This window comes from Pristis pectinata, chromosome 7 (assembly GCF_009764475.1).
Source record: "Pristis pectinata isolate sPriPec2 chromosome 7, sPriPec2.1.pri, whole genome shotgun sequence".
Classification (NCBI taxonomy): Eukaryota; Metazoa; Chordata; class Chondrichthyes; order Rhinopristiformes; family Pristidae; genus Pristis; species Pristis pectinata.
This window is the reverse complement of record NC_067411.1, coordinates 84,507,749-84,520,467: the sequence shown is the minus strand read 5'-3', so window position 1 is coordinate 84,520,467 and position 12,719 is coordinate 84,507,749. Positions and strand designations below refer to the sequence as shown.

Sequence of the window (12,719 nt, the reverse complement as noted above, 5' to 3'; positions counted from 1 at the left end):
TTTTTCACGCAGGGAGTGGATATCTGGAACACGCTGCAAAAGGAGGTGGTAGAATTGGATACAATTATTAGATTTAAGAGGTATTTGGACAAAAATTTAAACGGGCAAGGCATAGAAGGATGCAGCCGTAATGCAGGCAAATGGGATTAGTGTAGATGGGCAAAAAGGTTGGTATGGACAAGGTAGGCCAAAGGGCCCATGTCTGTGCTATACAGCCCATGACTCTATTCATTTAGATAATAGTATGTCTTTTCATTTCTCCCACTGAAGCGTATGACCTTGCACTTTCCTACAGGAAACTCCATTTGCTAAGTTTTCACCCATTCACGCAACCTAGTAGTATCCTGCTACTGGATCCAGATATCCTCATCACACCATGCACTTTCACCTATTTTTATGTCATCAGCAAACTTCGTCCTCCAAGTCATTAATATATTTCTTAAATAATTGAGGGCTGAGAACTGTTCTTTGGGGCATTCTATTACTTGCACCTTTTATAGTCCGGAAAAGACCCGTCTATTCCGACTCTGTCTTTTATCTGATAACCAATTTTCAGTCCAAGTTAACGAGTGTCTCTCAATGCTTTCTCCTGTCGTAAAACCATATTGTCTTATTTTCATTGCATTGAGGTTATTAGTTCCTTACAGACTCTAGCATCTTCTCAGCAACAGATGTTAAGAGAACTGGTCTATAGTTCCCCACTTCTTGTCTCCCTTTTTGAGTTTCCAATCCACTCGCACCCGCCCAAAAACCCTGAATTTTGTAAAACTTCAACCAATGGCTCTACCAACTCTGCAGCCACTTGCTTTAAAACCCTTGGATGTTGGCCATTGTGTCCTGGCGATTTGTCTGCCTTTAGTCCGACTAGTTTCTCCAATAACCTTGTTCCTCATGATAGGGGATAGTTATAAGTTTTTTTAATGCTATTTGAATTTTTTTCTTTCCTTTTACATTCCTCTTTCCCACTCTTCACTTTCACCTTTCTCTTCTTTCTGTTGCTCTTCCTTAGCATGTCTTTTCCTTTTCCTCCTCTCTTCATATACCTATGTTCTTGTTTGCAATCTGTTGTGACCATACTCTCATTTTTCCCTTTCATACCATTGTTATCCTTTCCAATCTTGTGTGCTACTACCTTTTCAGATGCTTGCTCTCATTTTTCATTTTCTAATTTAATTGAACCATGTATGAAGTACTTACTAGTTTTATTTTGTAATTATTTGAATCTGGCTTTATTTTAGTATGGGAAAGAGACACAGTTGCTTCATGTCTTTAAAGAGGATTTTATATTAGTTAATCAACCCATGAAAAGGCAGAAAAATGAAAAAAACGCTGCGAACAAAACCAGTCCACAGCAGGAAACAGGTATAAAGTCTTGCTTAGTGCTATCTGTTTACAAAACCTTTCTTGGAAATCACTAAAATTCATATGCTGGAAATCTGAACAAAAACAGAAAATGCTGGAAACATTCAGCAAGTTATGCAGCATCTGTGGAGAGAGAGACACAATGTTTCAGATCAAAGACAATGGAACTGAGAAAATGAGCTGGTATTAAGTTGTAGAGAGGAAGGGGGGTGGGGGGAGATGGAAAGGACATGATCCCAATGTTTAGGAAACCTTCTGGTTAATACATTATTGAGGGAAGTTAAAGAGAGTGGTAACAGAGGGACATGGCAAAGCTGTAATGTGCAGATCAGATCTATGTAAAGAAGAATGCTGGGAATACCCAGCAGATTAGTCAGTGCCTGTGGAGAGAAAAAACTGAGTTAAAGAGATGGATAACCTTTCAACACAAGTGGCCAGTTCTGATACAAACAAAAAAAGTGAATTACCTGAAATTGTTGAATTTTATATTGGCTCCAAAAGGCTGCAATGTGTCCACTCAGAAGATGAGCTGTCATTCCTCAGGCTTATATTGAGCCTTGTTGGAATGATGTAGGAGGTCACAAACAAATAGATCAGAGAAGAATGGAAAATAAAGTGACAAGTAACTGGAAGCTCAGGATCACCCCTGTGGACTGAATGGACAAAGTGGTTACCCAAAAAATGCTGGTTTGGGTAGCATTTTTTGCTACCCACCCAGTACAAAGGAGAGCACATCATAACTATTGATGGCAATTCACTAAATTGGAAGAAGTCCAAGTGAATTTCTTCTTCACCTGGAAGGACTGTTTGGATACCTGAATGGTGGGAAGGGATAAGTTAAAGAGAGTAGTTGTTACTTCTCCTGTGGTTGCGGGGCAAAGTGTCATGACAGGGAAGTAGTTGGTGGACGTGGAAGAGCAGACCCATGAAGTGATGCTGCCTGACCTGCTGAGTCCTTCCAGCATCTTCTGTTTTTGTTCAGATTTTTATTTGGGTGCCTTTGTGACCAAAATAATTTTTGATGATGTGTGTGGGTTGATATTTCTTTGTTTGCTCTATTTTTCATCTATTTTTGCTTTCAACAATGTGGAATTTAACAGGATTGTCTGTTGCACTTGGTTCACTGACTATGGAGTTTTTGTTTGCTTTTATTCAATTTGTTATTTCTATTGTGTGTAATCTGATGTGTTGAATCTGCTGCTGAACTTTAACAGCTTACTAACAGTTCTTAAAAGTATTTGTACAGTATATTACATAATTTCACAGGTTTTAATTTTTTTCAAAAAAAATTATTGAATAATTTAGTATTTTGGGCTCCATTTTTGTCCAAAGAAGTGCGCAGTAATTTTCCTCTTGTAATGAACCTTATCAATCTTTATTGATCTTCACTGAAAAGATTGTCATTTCTATGCCTTCCTTTTCATTTTTTGGTAAAGATATTCATTTAATTTCTACCAGTGCTATGTCGGATTCGCAGTGTGGCTTGCTTTGAGATATTTTGGAGATCCAAAAGGTGCTTTGTGAAAGCAAGGATAGATGTAGATCTGTTTTTCCAAAGTTGAATGGCAGTCTCTAAAATGTACTCAATTTTTAACTTAGTATAGAGGAATGGCAACATAGTGGTTAAATTGCTAACCTGTTACTCCAGGGGCTTGAACTAGACTGCAGCAGCTAAGGAATTTAAATTTAGTTAAATTAAAACAAGTTGCAGTTGTAGATTACAAAACTATCGGAACATGGTAAAAATCCATCTGGTCAATAATATTCTTAGGAGAGGAAATCGGCCACTATCAGCCACAATCCGTTACCAGGATAACAGCGATGTTGTTGATTTTCAGTTTCCTTTTGAAATGGTGCAGCAAGCAATCCAGTTGCATCATATACAACAAGAGTAATATTGCATAACTCATCCTGTATCCAAGCAACCACCAGGTTTGGGCACGGAGATGGTAGTTGTAGCCCATTCAGCTGGCCAAGTTCTCAGTACAAACAGCTAGGGACTTTAAATTGAGAGAGTTGACATAAGGACAGGTCAGAAGCTGGCCAGACCTGGTTGTACTGGAGGAATCATAGCTTGCAGCCAATGGGAAGGGACCCTCTATGACAATGGAGTATGTCCTATTCTACTGGCAAGATAGACTCACCAGAAGTGTTGGTACTATGGTGTATAAGGAGGCTGGAGTTGCCCCGGGAGTCCTCAACACTGACTCTGAACTCTTAAGGTCTCATGGACCCAGGTCAAATATGGGTAAATAAGCTTCCTCATGTTTTCTCAGCTGATTAACACTACTTCTGTTGAACAGTAGTTGGAAGAACTGCTGAGAGTAGCAAATGAAGGTACTCGAAGGTCCCCCACTAAGAGTAGCACGGTAGCACCACCAAAGACTGAGCTGCGTGAGACCTGAAAAACTTAGCTACCTGATTGGGTCTGAGGGAGGTGATGAGAAAATTTAGTAGTGATAAACCTAGTTGATCTCATCCTTATCATACATTTATCTGTTGTAAATGAAACGATCCATGTCAGTATAGCAGAAGGGCCCAGTGCAATTAAGACCCATCTTTATACCAAGAACACCCTCTATTGCATTTTGCAGCACTATCATTCGACGTTGGTGGACAGTTAATAGAGGAGGCTGCTTCAAGGACATTCCCAGTGACAACAATGCTGTAGCCTGAGATGAGAGTGCCAAAGCTGAAATATTTGTAACCATCTTTTAGCCTGAAGTCCCAAGAGCATGATCCACCCAAGCCTCCTGAGGTCACCACCAACAGGAAATCAGTTTAATTCACTCCCTGTGGTATTAAAAAATTGCTGAGAGCATTAGATATAACTAAAGCAATGCAGTCAGGCTCTATTTCAGTTGTGGTGCTACAGATGTGCACCACAATTCTTTGCTTCTAGCCACCCTGTTCCAGTATAATTACAACACTAGCATCTACCAAATCAAGTGGAAAATTGCCTCAGTATGTTCTATCCTTATAATGGCTGGAGTAATCTAATCATACTGATTACTTGCAGATTGGGTTACTACCATGCCACCCTTAGCGGGGGACTTCGAAGTTCTGCACCCAGAGTACCTTCACTTGCTACTCTCAGCGGTTCTTCCAACTACTACCAAGCAGGATTTGCACTTTATTTGTCTACCTGCACTGTGTTTTCTCTGTAACCGGAACACTGTATTCTGCATTCAATTTCGTTTTTCCTTTTGTACTACCTTGATATACTTGTGTATGAAATGATCTGTCCGGATGGCATCCAAACAAAACCTTTTCACTGTATCTTAGTACATATGACAATAACAAACCAATAACCAATTTATTCACCAATAACCTGCTAACTGATGTCCAGGGGTAGTAAACTTAAGGTCCCCCTGCAACTTTAGTGCAAATGTGACCAAAAGCGCTGAATTCTGATTTTAACATGAGAATTGTCAGTCAGTAGTTGTGGAGAGAGGAACACAGTTAACATTTCCAATTGTTGATTCCTGATTGAAAAATCAATCAGAATTTGAATTCGATGATCATTAAGGTGATACTGCTCTGACTGGAGTCATACCTCACACAAAGGAAGGCATTTGTGGTTGGGGGGGGGGGGGGGCGGGGGTGGTTGCGCAAGTAATCTCAGCCCAATACCTCACTGCAGGAGTTGCCAACCATTTTAAGTCACATTATCAATGATCTTCCCTTCTTCATAAGGTGAATGCTCCATGTTTGGCTCTAATTACAACAGCTCTCCCATTTGTGTCTAAATGCAACAGAATCTGGGCAACAATGAAGCACACTCTGAAAAGTGACACGTAATATTAATGCTGTTCAAATGTAAGAGAAGGACCAACTCCTACAATGAAGTCTTTTCATAATGTCTTGACATTAAGTGGAGCTACTATTGCTGAATCCTCCTCCATTAATCAGAAAATTTACTCAAATAGCCACATAAATATTGTGAGTGCAAGAGTAGGCCAAAGGCTAGGTATCCTGTGTCATGCTTCCTAACTCCCTATTGTCTTATCACCATCTTCAAGACACAAGCCAGGAGCAGGAAGAAACCCTTTTCATTTGCCTGGATGAGTTCAAATGGAACTATGCAGAAGTGAGAAAGCCACTAAGTTGTGCTCTATTCTGATAATATATTACAGTTCATTCTTTACTGGATCTAATTTAAATTCTGGATTTGCTTACCTACTAAATTATGGGAAATCCTTCATCTGATGGCAGCCCCTTTAGAGAAGGCAATAAATAATATCCACATCACAAAAATAAAATCATATTCAAATATCAGTAATTGTCATATTTTAAACTTTGATTTTTGCATTAGGAAGACTGAAAGTTGATTATAATATTGAGTTGTTTTGAAACTTGTCCAATTATTTGATATTAAGTCAAAAAAATCACAAATTTCCACCTTGGGTTAGAAAAGGACAGGTTGAAAAAGGAAATTGCCTATATTGCTGTAAAATGTTACAGCAACTATTAAAAAATGCAGAATAGTTTGTATGGTAATGTGGTGGGGGTTGGTACAAATTAATGGAAGTTGTTTTGAAATAATAGGAAATGTATGCATTCTTAAAGATCAAGTACTTAAGAAAAGATGGAGACGGAGAGAAAGCCAGCTGGCCTTGTATGAGTTGTTAGAAAATGCTGGGATTATTAAGAAATAATAACAGGACACCTTAAAAAAAATCATAACATGATTATGGTTTTATGAAGAGAAATTTCACCTGATATATTTATTAAAGTTTTTTTGAGGATGCTGCAAGTTGATAAAAGGGGAAGTGACTGTAAAGCATTTGGATTTCCAAAAGATATTCTATAAATTGTCATGTAAAAGGTTGCTGCAAAAAACAATGACTGATGTTGCTGGAAAAATCACATTGTTAAGCCTTGTTGAATGAGTTGTATGTGATATCTTAATGACATATAAGGATATTAATTACTACTGAACAATCTAAGTGGCCCTCAAGAACAAATTCATCAAGGTGGATTGCCATTACCTCAGATGACTTCTAATTTGTTTTTCACTTTAAAAAATCTGTTTTACCTCCATGTATTTATCTCACTCATCTCACTTATCTTTAACTTTACACAAAATGTTTTTTAAAAAAACTGTATCTTTACTTCTAGTCTTTAGAGAATTTAGTTAGCCTCCTTGATGACATCACTCTTACTGAACTCTTTAGACCTTCCACAAGAAAAGCCTGATTTGATTCCATAACATCAGAAGAAGGAAACTTCAGTGTCTGTTTAATCTTTTGGGGCAGACTACATTGATGTCAATTAATGCACACTGTAATTTCACTGACCAGGGGTTAAAAAAAACAGTCCAATACTTTTTTTTATATATTTAGCATGGCAGCAGCATTGAACATGTAGCAGCTTCAATGAATATTAAGTACATTTATGGTATAGTCAATTATTTTCAAGTTTCACAGGTTAGAAACTATTCTGTGACTTAACTATTAATTAATGCAAAATAGAATGTTTGCAATATTGCTCTTAATTCCACATCCTGTAATTTAAGTCTTTTTTCAAGCATAAATATCTCATTATTTGCCTTACATAATTCAAATTCTTGGGCAATTTAACCCAAACACTCCTTTGAATAGTTTGAATTTTAAGAATTTGAATCAAAAGGTGTGGACTGTCATATTTTTAATTAATTGTTATGACAATACCATTGAAATATTTGTTTCACCCGTTCCCATTAATGCCCTTTTGTCTAGGCAATGTATAGAATGCACAATGCATTATTTAACCGATTTCCATTAACTTGCAGAAAAGCCACAGAATGGATTTTCCGAAAAATTCTTTTTGGTGGTAATTGAGCATAAACAGAACAGCCATTCATTATTGCATATGTGGCACTTGCACCTGAAATCTGATCCAATCTCCATTGGTAGGTGCCATTTATAAGTTGTATTTAATGTAGAAATTGCATAGTGTACAGTTGAACAAATCCAAACAATTGAACAAACAATGTAACTGAACATTGGTCCATGTCCTTCCATTATGTTAATATTTGACGTAAAAGAACAGGTAAGCTTTAAATGTAAACTGCTTTAGTAGTTTTAAACTTTAGTGGAGCCTGGGATGAAGGGAAATCAATTCATTCCAAAGGCAGAGTGCTGCAAATAATGTTGATGTACTAATTTTAGGGTACCTTTTTATTTTTAAGGTCACTTCTATAACCTTACTACTTTACAATAGTTTTAAATTCATTATTACAGGATGTTTCACAGTAGATCTTAAAAAAAAGTACAGAATTGTCAAACAAAAACTAAAATTTGGATTATAAAGCTTACATGTATAACCTGTAGATAAATAATTATGCCAAGGAGATCTATGAAGATATTACTTGCCTTGAGGTCAACACACTGGAAAAATTATATTCCCAAATTAAGTTGTTGCTTAAACTATTTAATTTATTTAAAAAGATAGATGCTATTTCTGTTGGTCATGTCTTGCTTTCACTTGTAAACATAGTTTTGTTTTTAAATAACAATACCGATATAAAGAAAACTGATGTATAAACCTAGCATTTCAAATGTATACTTAAAGATCTAGAATTGTCCTTTTCCCAGAAAAGGCTGTAAAAAAAAAATTAACAGATCAAGCAGCATCTCAGATGAGAACAGACAAGTACAAAACCCTCTCTCAAAACAAGAAATTTTTGAAACTGACCATAAGAAGGCAAAAAAGAACAAAACCATTTTTGTCCAATATCTGCCACTGTTTGGTGCTGAACATCATAGTGGGCTAAATGTTTGATCCGGTCTGCTGCTCATGCTCTCCCATGCCCATACTAACCTGTTAAGGGTGAATAGATAGAATCTTGGTGGACATCTGGCTCCCTAGAGGAGTCCAGCAAGTTGTATTTCTAAGGGTCTGCCTTGGAACACACTTGATGTCCTTTGACTGAAGATAAGCTTGGGGCAGAGCCAAGATTGGCTTCAGTACGAATGATTGAACAAAGGTTCCCATGAGAACTGCCAGCATGATTTGGGCCAATGTTCAGATTCTATCTTGAACATAAAGTAGTAGATTGGCAAAAATGCATTTCTCCCACCAATTCACTTATCCCAAGGACCATATACTCTCTGATCTATTGCAACTTGTTAAGTCCTTTTCAGAGAACTTATGTTTCTGATATAGTAACATGTACAATATATTTCTTGACAATACAGCAAAGTGTGTAAAATGATTGATGTTTGCAGTATACCAGTTGAATTAAACTAATGGATTTTTTTTTTAGATCACTCCACTGAGAATTCTTTGGTACCTACAGAGGAACAGAATGGCTCTTCCTCTGAAAAATTGTATTCTCCTTTCTTCAAAAAATACCAGGCTTGTAAAGCAAATTTACAGAGTGCCAGTCGACTAGCTCTCATCTCAACGAGAGTTTATAGCCAAGAATTATCTCTGCCAGTTGGCGTTGAAATTATTAGAGCCACTCCCTCTGCAGGTTAGTTTGTACTTGGTTGTTAAAATGAAATATGGTACATTGACTTTCTATTTATTTTTCAAACTAACTGTAATGGAAATAAATTTTGAGCATGCATTATCAAATACTGGATAAATTTGTTCCTTATGATATATACCTGAAATAAAGGCAGACAAAGCAGAATACCCAATGACTGTATGAAAAAGGAAGCTGGATTAGCAAACTGGTTTCTTTATCACTCTCACCAGATGCTTTCTTCTTTCATTGCCTTTTCTTTTGGAAAATAAGCAAACTGAATCCATGGTACTGAACCCATATTTTTTCTTCAAAAAGAACAGGAGAGCTTTTTTGTCTCGTGACTAACATTCATCCCTCAAAAGACACCTTAAAAACTCCCAACCTTGTCATCATCACATTGCTCTTCGTGATATTGTCACGTGTGGATTAACTGTTTGTGTTACCAACATTGCATGAATAACTCAAATACTTGATTGGCTATAAAGTTTTTATGGAAAAATGTTGTTCCAGAAGATTCTATTTAAATGCAGGTTTTTTTTTATTTTTAATCTTTTCCCATGGATCCACAGAAACTACAAAATGAGTAAATGTAATAAGAAATAAGATTTAAATAGTGCATTAAAGATTTCAGGAAATCCGGAACAACATTTTATCATCAATGATTAAGCTCAGATTTTACAGTAAGTAGGGAAAAAATGTTCATTTTTCCAAAGCAGCCCAAAAAAATTCCCAAGGGTTTTTTTAAAAAAAGGAAGGGTTGCTCCAGAGCACATGCAGATAATGTGGCATTTCACTTAGCGTGGTGATTTCATTTTGCTGTCTACCAGGTATTTCCACTCCCTCCCCACCCACCCCCCCCCCCCCCCCCCCCCCAAAAAAAGAGTTTTCCATTTTATTTACCTACAGGATGTCTGAAACAGGGCCAGCAACTTTGAGTATATGTTGTAAACCTAAACAACCACCATTATTTTTTGTGAGTTATGTCATTAAGTTGTCTTAGACTTTTAAATGCATATCAAATATTGATATGTCTCCATTCAACCTGAAGGCTGAAAGGTGATAAGCATCTACCTTCGCTTGTGTCTCCAAAGACAACTGCTGCCCATTTAAGAGATTTGCTTTGGAAACTGACAAGCAGAATTTTTTAAGAGACCCCCATGGTGAATCAGCAGCTGCAGTACCCATCATTACTGTTGAGAGAAAAACCTCCCACAGGAATACATCACCACTTATAGCATGGGTTTCAATGGGAAATAGGGTTTCGTGTTACGGAAAATCATAATGTGGATGCATGTCACCTGCATTAAATTTGGGTCCTTGTTGATCCGTATGGATGAATGTTAAAATTTATTGTTCATTCATTCAGCATACTGTTCTTAAAAATGATTGTCTCCTTCTTGCATCCCTACAATTAATATAGCAGTTCTAAAGCTAAAGTACTTAAATAGTTTCACATAAATTTATTCATAATTGTAATTCAAAGTCAGTAAGCAAGATGTAATTTCATTGAGGCATAGTCTGATTAAAATGTTCAAAGCTGATTAAACTGGAGTAGTTTTGTGTTACTAAACTAAAACCAATGTTTGTTTACTTCATTAATATTTCCATGAATCTTTTTTTCTCCATATCGCAGGGCACCTGAGTTCGTCATCAGTTCATCCAGCGTGTCTTGCTCCATATCTTCTGGCAACTTCCTGCACTGATGGAAAAGTTAGATTCTGGCGTTGTAGGGTATCAACTCATCTGATGTCTTCTGCAGCTGGGGATGGGATGGAGAATGAACTAGTCTATTCTTGGGAAGAATGGCCTCTGCTGATTGAAGAAGGACTTCAGAATAGTAGTGCAGTTAGTGTACCAGGAAGGCCCGTGGATGTAAGCTGTTCATACACAAGCCGGCTAGCAGTGGCTTACAAAAAGACAATACCAGTTAATGAGCATTCCAATAAGCACTTCACCATGCATGTGGGTATATTTGAATGTGAATCAACTGGAGCCTCTCAATGGATTCATGAACAAACAATCCACTTGGATGACTTTAGTCACACTGGTGCAATGTTGGACCCAAGAATCAGCATAGATAGTAACCTGGTGCTTTATAATAAATATTGTTTGCATTTGACCAGTGACTATCAAATGGCTTTTGACGCAAAACCTTTGGTTCACTTAGATTGGGTCTCCAAGGAGGACGGATCACATATATTAACTATAGGAATTGGATCTAAACTTCTAATGTATGGGCAAGTTTCTGGAATAATACAAAATCAAACAAAGAAAGAAGCACCAGCAGTTTTCTCTTTGTCTTTATGGGACAGTGCCAAAGAAGTATCTCAATCTAGATGGGTGCTTCTCAGAAGTTTGGATCTGGTTTCCTCAGTTGATGGATCATTGTCACTGCCAGTTTCTCTGTCTTGGGTACGTGATGGTATTCTAGTTGTGGGTATGGATTGTGAAATGCATGTTTATTCGCAATGGCAACCTCCTGACAAAATGGATCCAATGATAACTGAAACTGAAAGTGCCAGCATTCCTTCAATGATTAGTCTGGCAAAGTGTGCTAGTACAAATGGATCCAACCCATATCTGTACAGAAAAAGCCTGGCAAGGTCAATGACAGGGCTAGCTCAAAAATTTGGTGGCAGAAAGGTTCCATTTCTTTGGAATATTGAGATGGAGGACTCTGGCCTTTTTGAAGCATCTCATGATTTATCTCCCACTCTGCCACAGTACCATCCTTTGCAGCTTTTGGAGTTAATGGACTTGGGTAAAATCAGACGGGCCAAAGCCATATTGTCTCATTTGGTTAAATGTATTGCAGGAGAAGTAATCACTGTGAGTGATACTGAAACCAGCCATGAACGACGACTCAGATCTTTGACTATTAGTGCAAGTGGCAGCACAGCAAGAGATCCCTTAACCTCAAATAAAGGTGAAAATCCTGACTACACAGAAATAGACTCTATCCCTCCTCTTCCACTATGTGCACTTTTAGCTGCTGATGAAGATATTTCTCATACTACTTTTGAAAAACCAAGTAAACGTACAAATTTTGACAAGAAAAATGAAAGGCATTCAACAGGAAGCAACTATGATGAACTTTTTGCAACGTCGAGTATTGGTGCAGATGATCTCAATAGTTTTGACGTTGATGAAGGCAATAAGCTAAAGATTATTGACCTCTCCCAGTACAGTCTTACCTACTTTGGTCCTGAGCACGCTCGAGTACTGTCTAGCCATTTGCTTCATTCCAGTCTGCCTGGTCTTACCAGTATGGAACAAATGTTTTTGATGGCACTAGCAGACACTGTGGCCACCATCAGCACTGACATAGGAGAAAGCAGAGAGAGAACCCAAGGTAAATTTATAGCTTTCTTTAAATTTAAAACCTCTGTGAACAATAAGATCCACAACATATTTTTTGTATGCAACTATCTATGTGAAGGTGAATCACTTTAATAAGTCAAGTTTGCCAATTTTGATGATAGGTATGTATACTTCTGTTTTGTTACAATTTGCTTTATTTGCCAGGCAGGCTTTTTAATGTAAGTGTTTTAATTCTGTAATGTACTGCTATACCTTTTTTGTGCCAAGACTGCAAGCCACATATTTCCCAGTATAACATGCAGAAAATCTAAGTACCAGCGTAGGAAAAAAATATATAGTAATATTGACCAAATCAAGACAAAATAAACATGTTTACATACATTTCTCTGTATTAAATATTTTATTTAGCCTCTGAATTTTCTGTCCCAATTATGCTATTATCTTGCATTAAAAGATGTCCTTGTATTTTGGACAGTTTCTGAATATTTAAATTCAAGTGCATCAAATCAGTGTTGTTATAAATCATACCTATACCAGGATTTGTTTTGGAGATAATACTCTTTCAAACATATGTGAAAGT

At 37.2% G+C, this 12,719-nt stretch overlaps 1 protein-coding gene across 1 annotated transcript in view; it reads left to right on the top strand.

Moving 5' to 3' along the window:
- The window catches only part of LOC127572791 (dmX-like protein 1), a 158,647-nt gene that overhangs the window by 71,803 nt on the left and 74,125 nt on the right, over positions 1-12,719 (top strand). Inside the window, 4 exon segments of the mRNA XM_052020417.1 lie at positions 1,239-1,362; positions 7,136-7,255; positions 8,612-8,821; positions 10,452-12,170. Of these exon segments, the coding sequence (XP_051876377.1) occupies positions 1,239-1,362; positions 7,136-7,255; positions 8,612-8,821; positions 10,452-12,170 (2,173 nt within the window).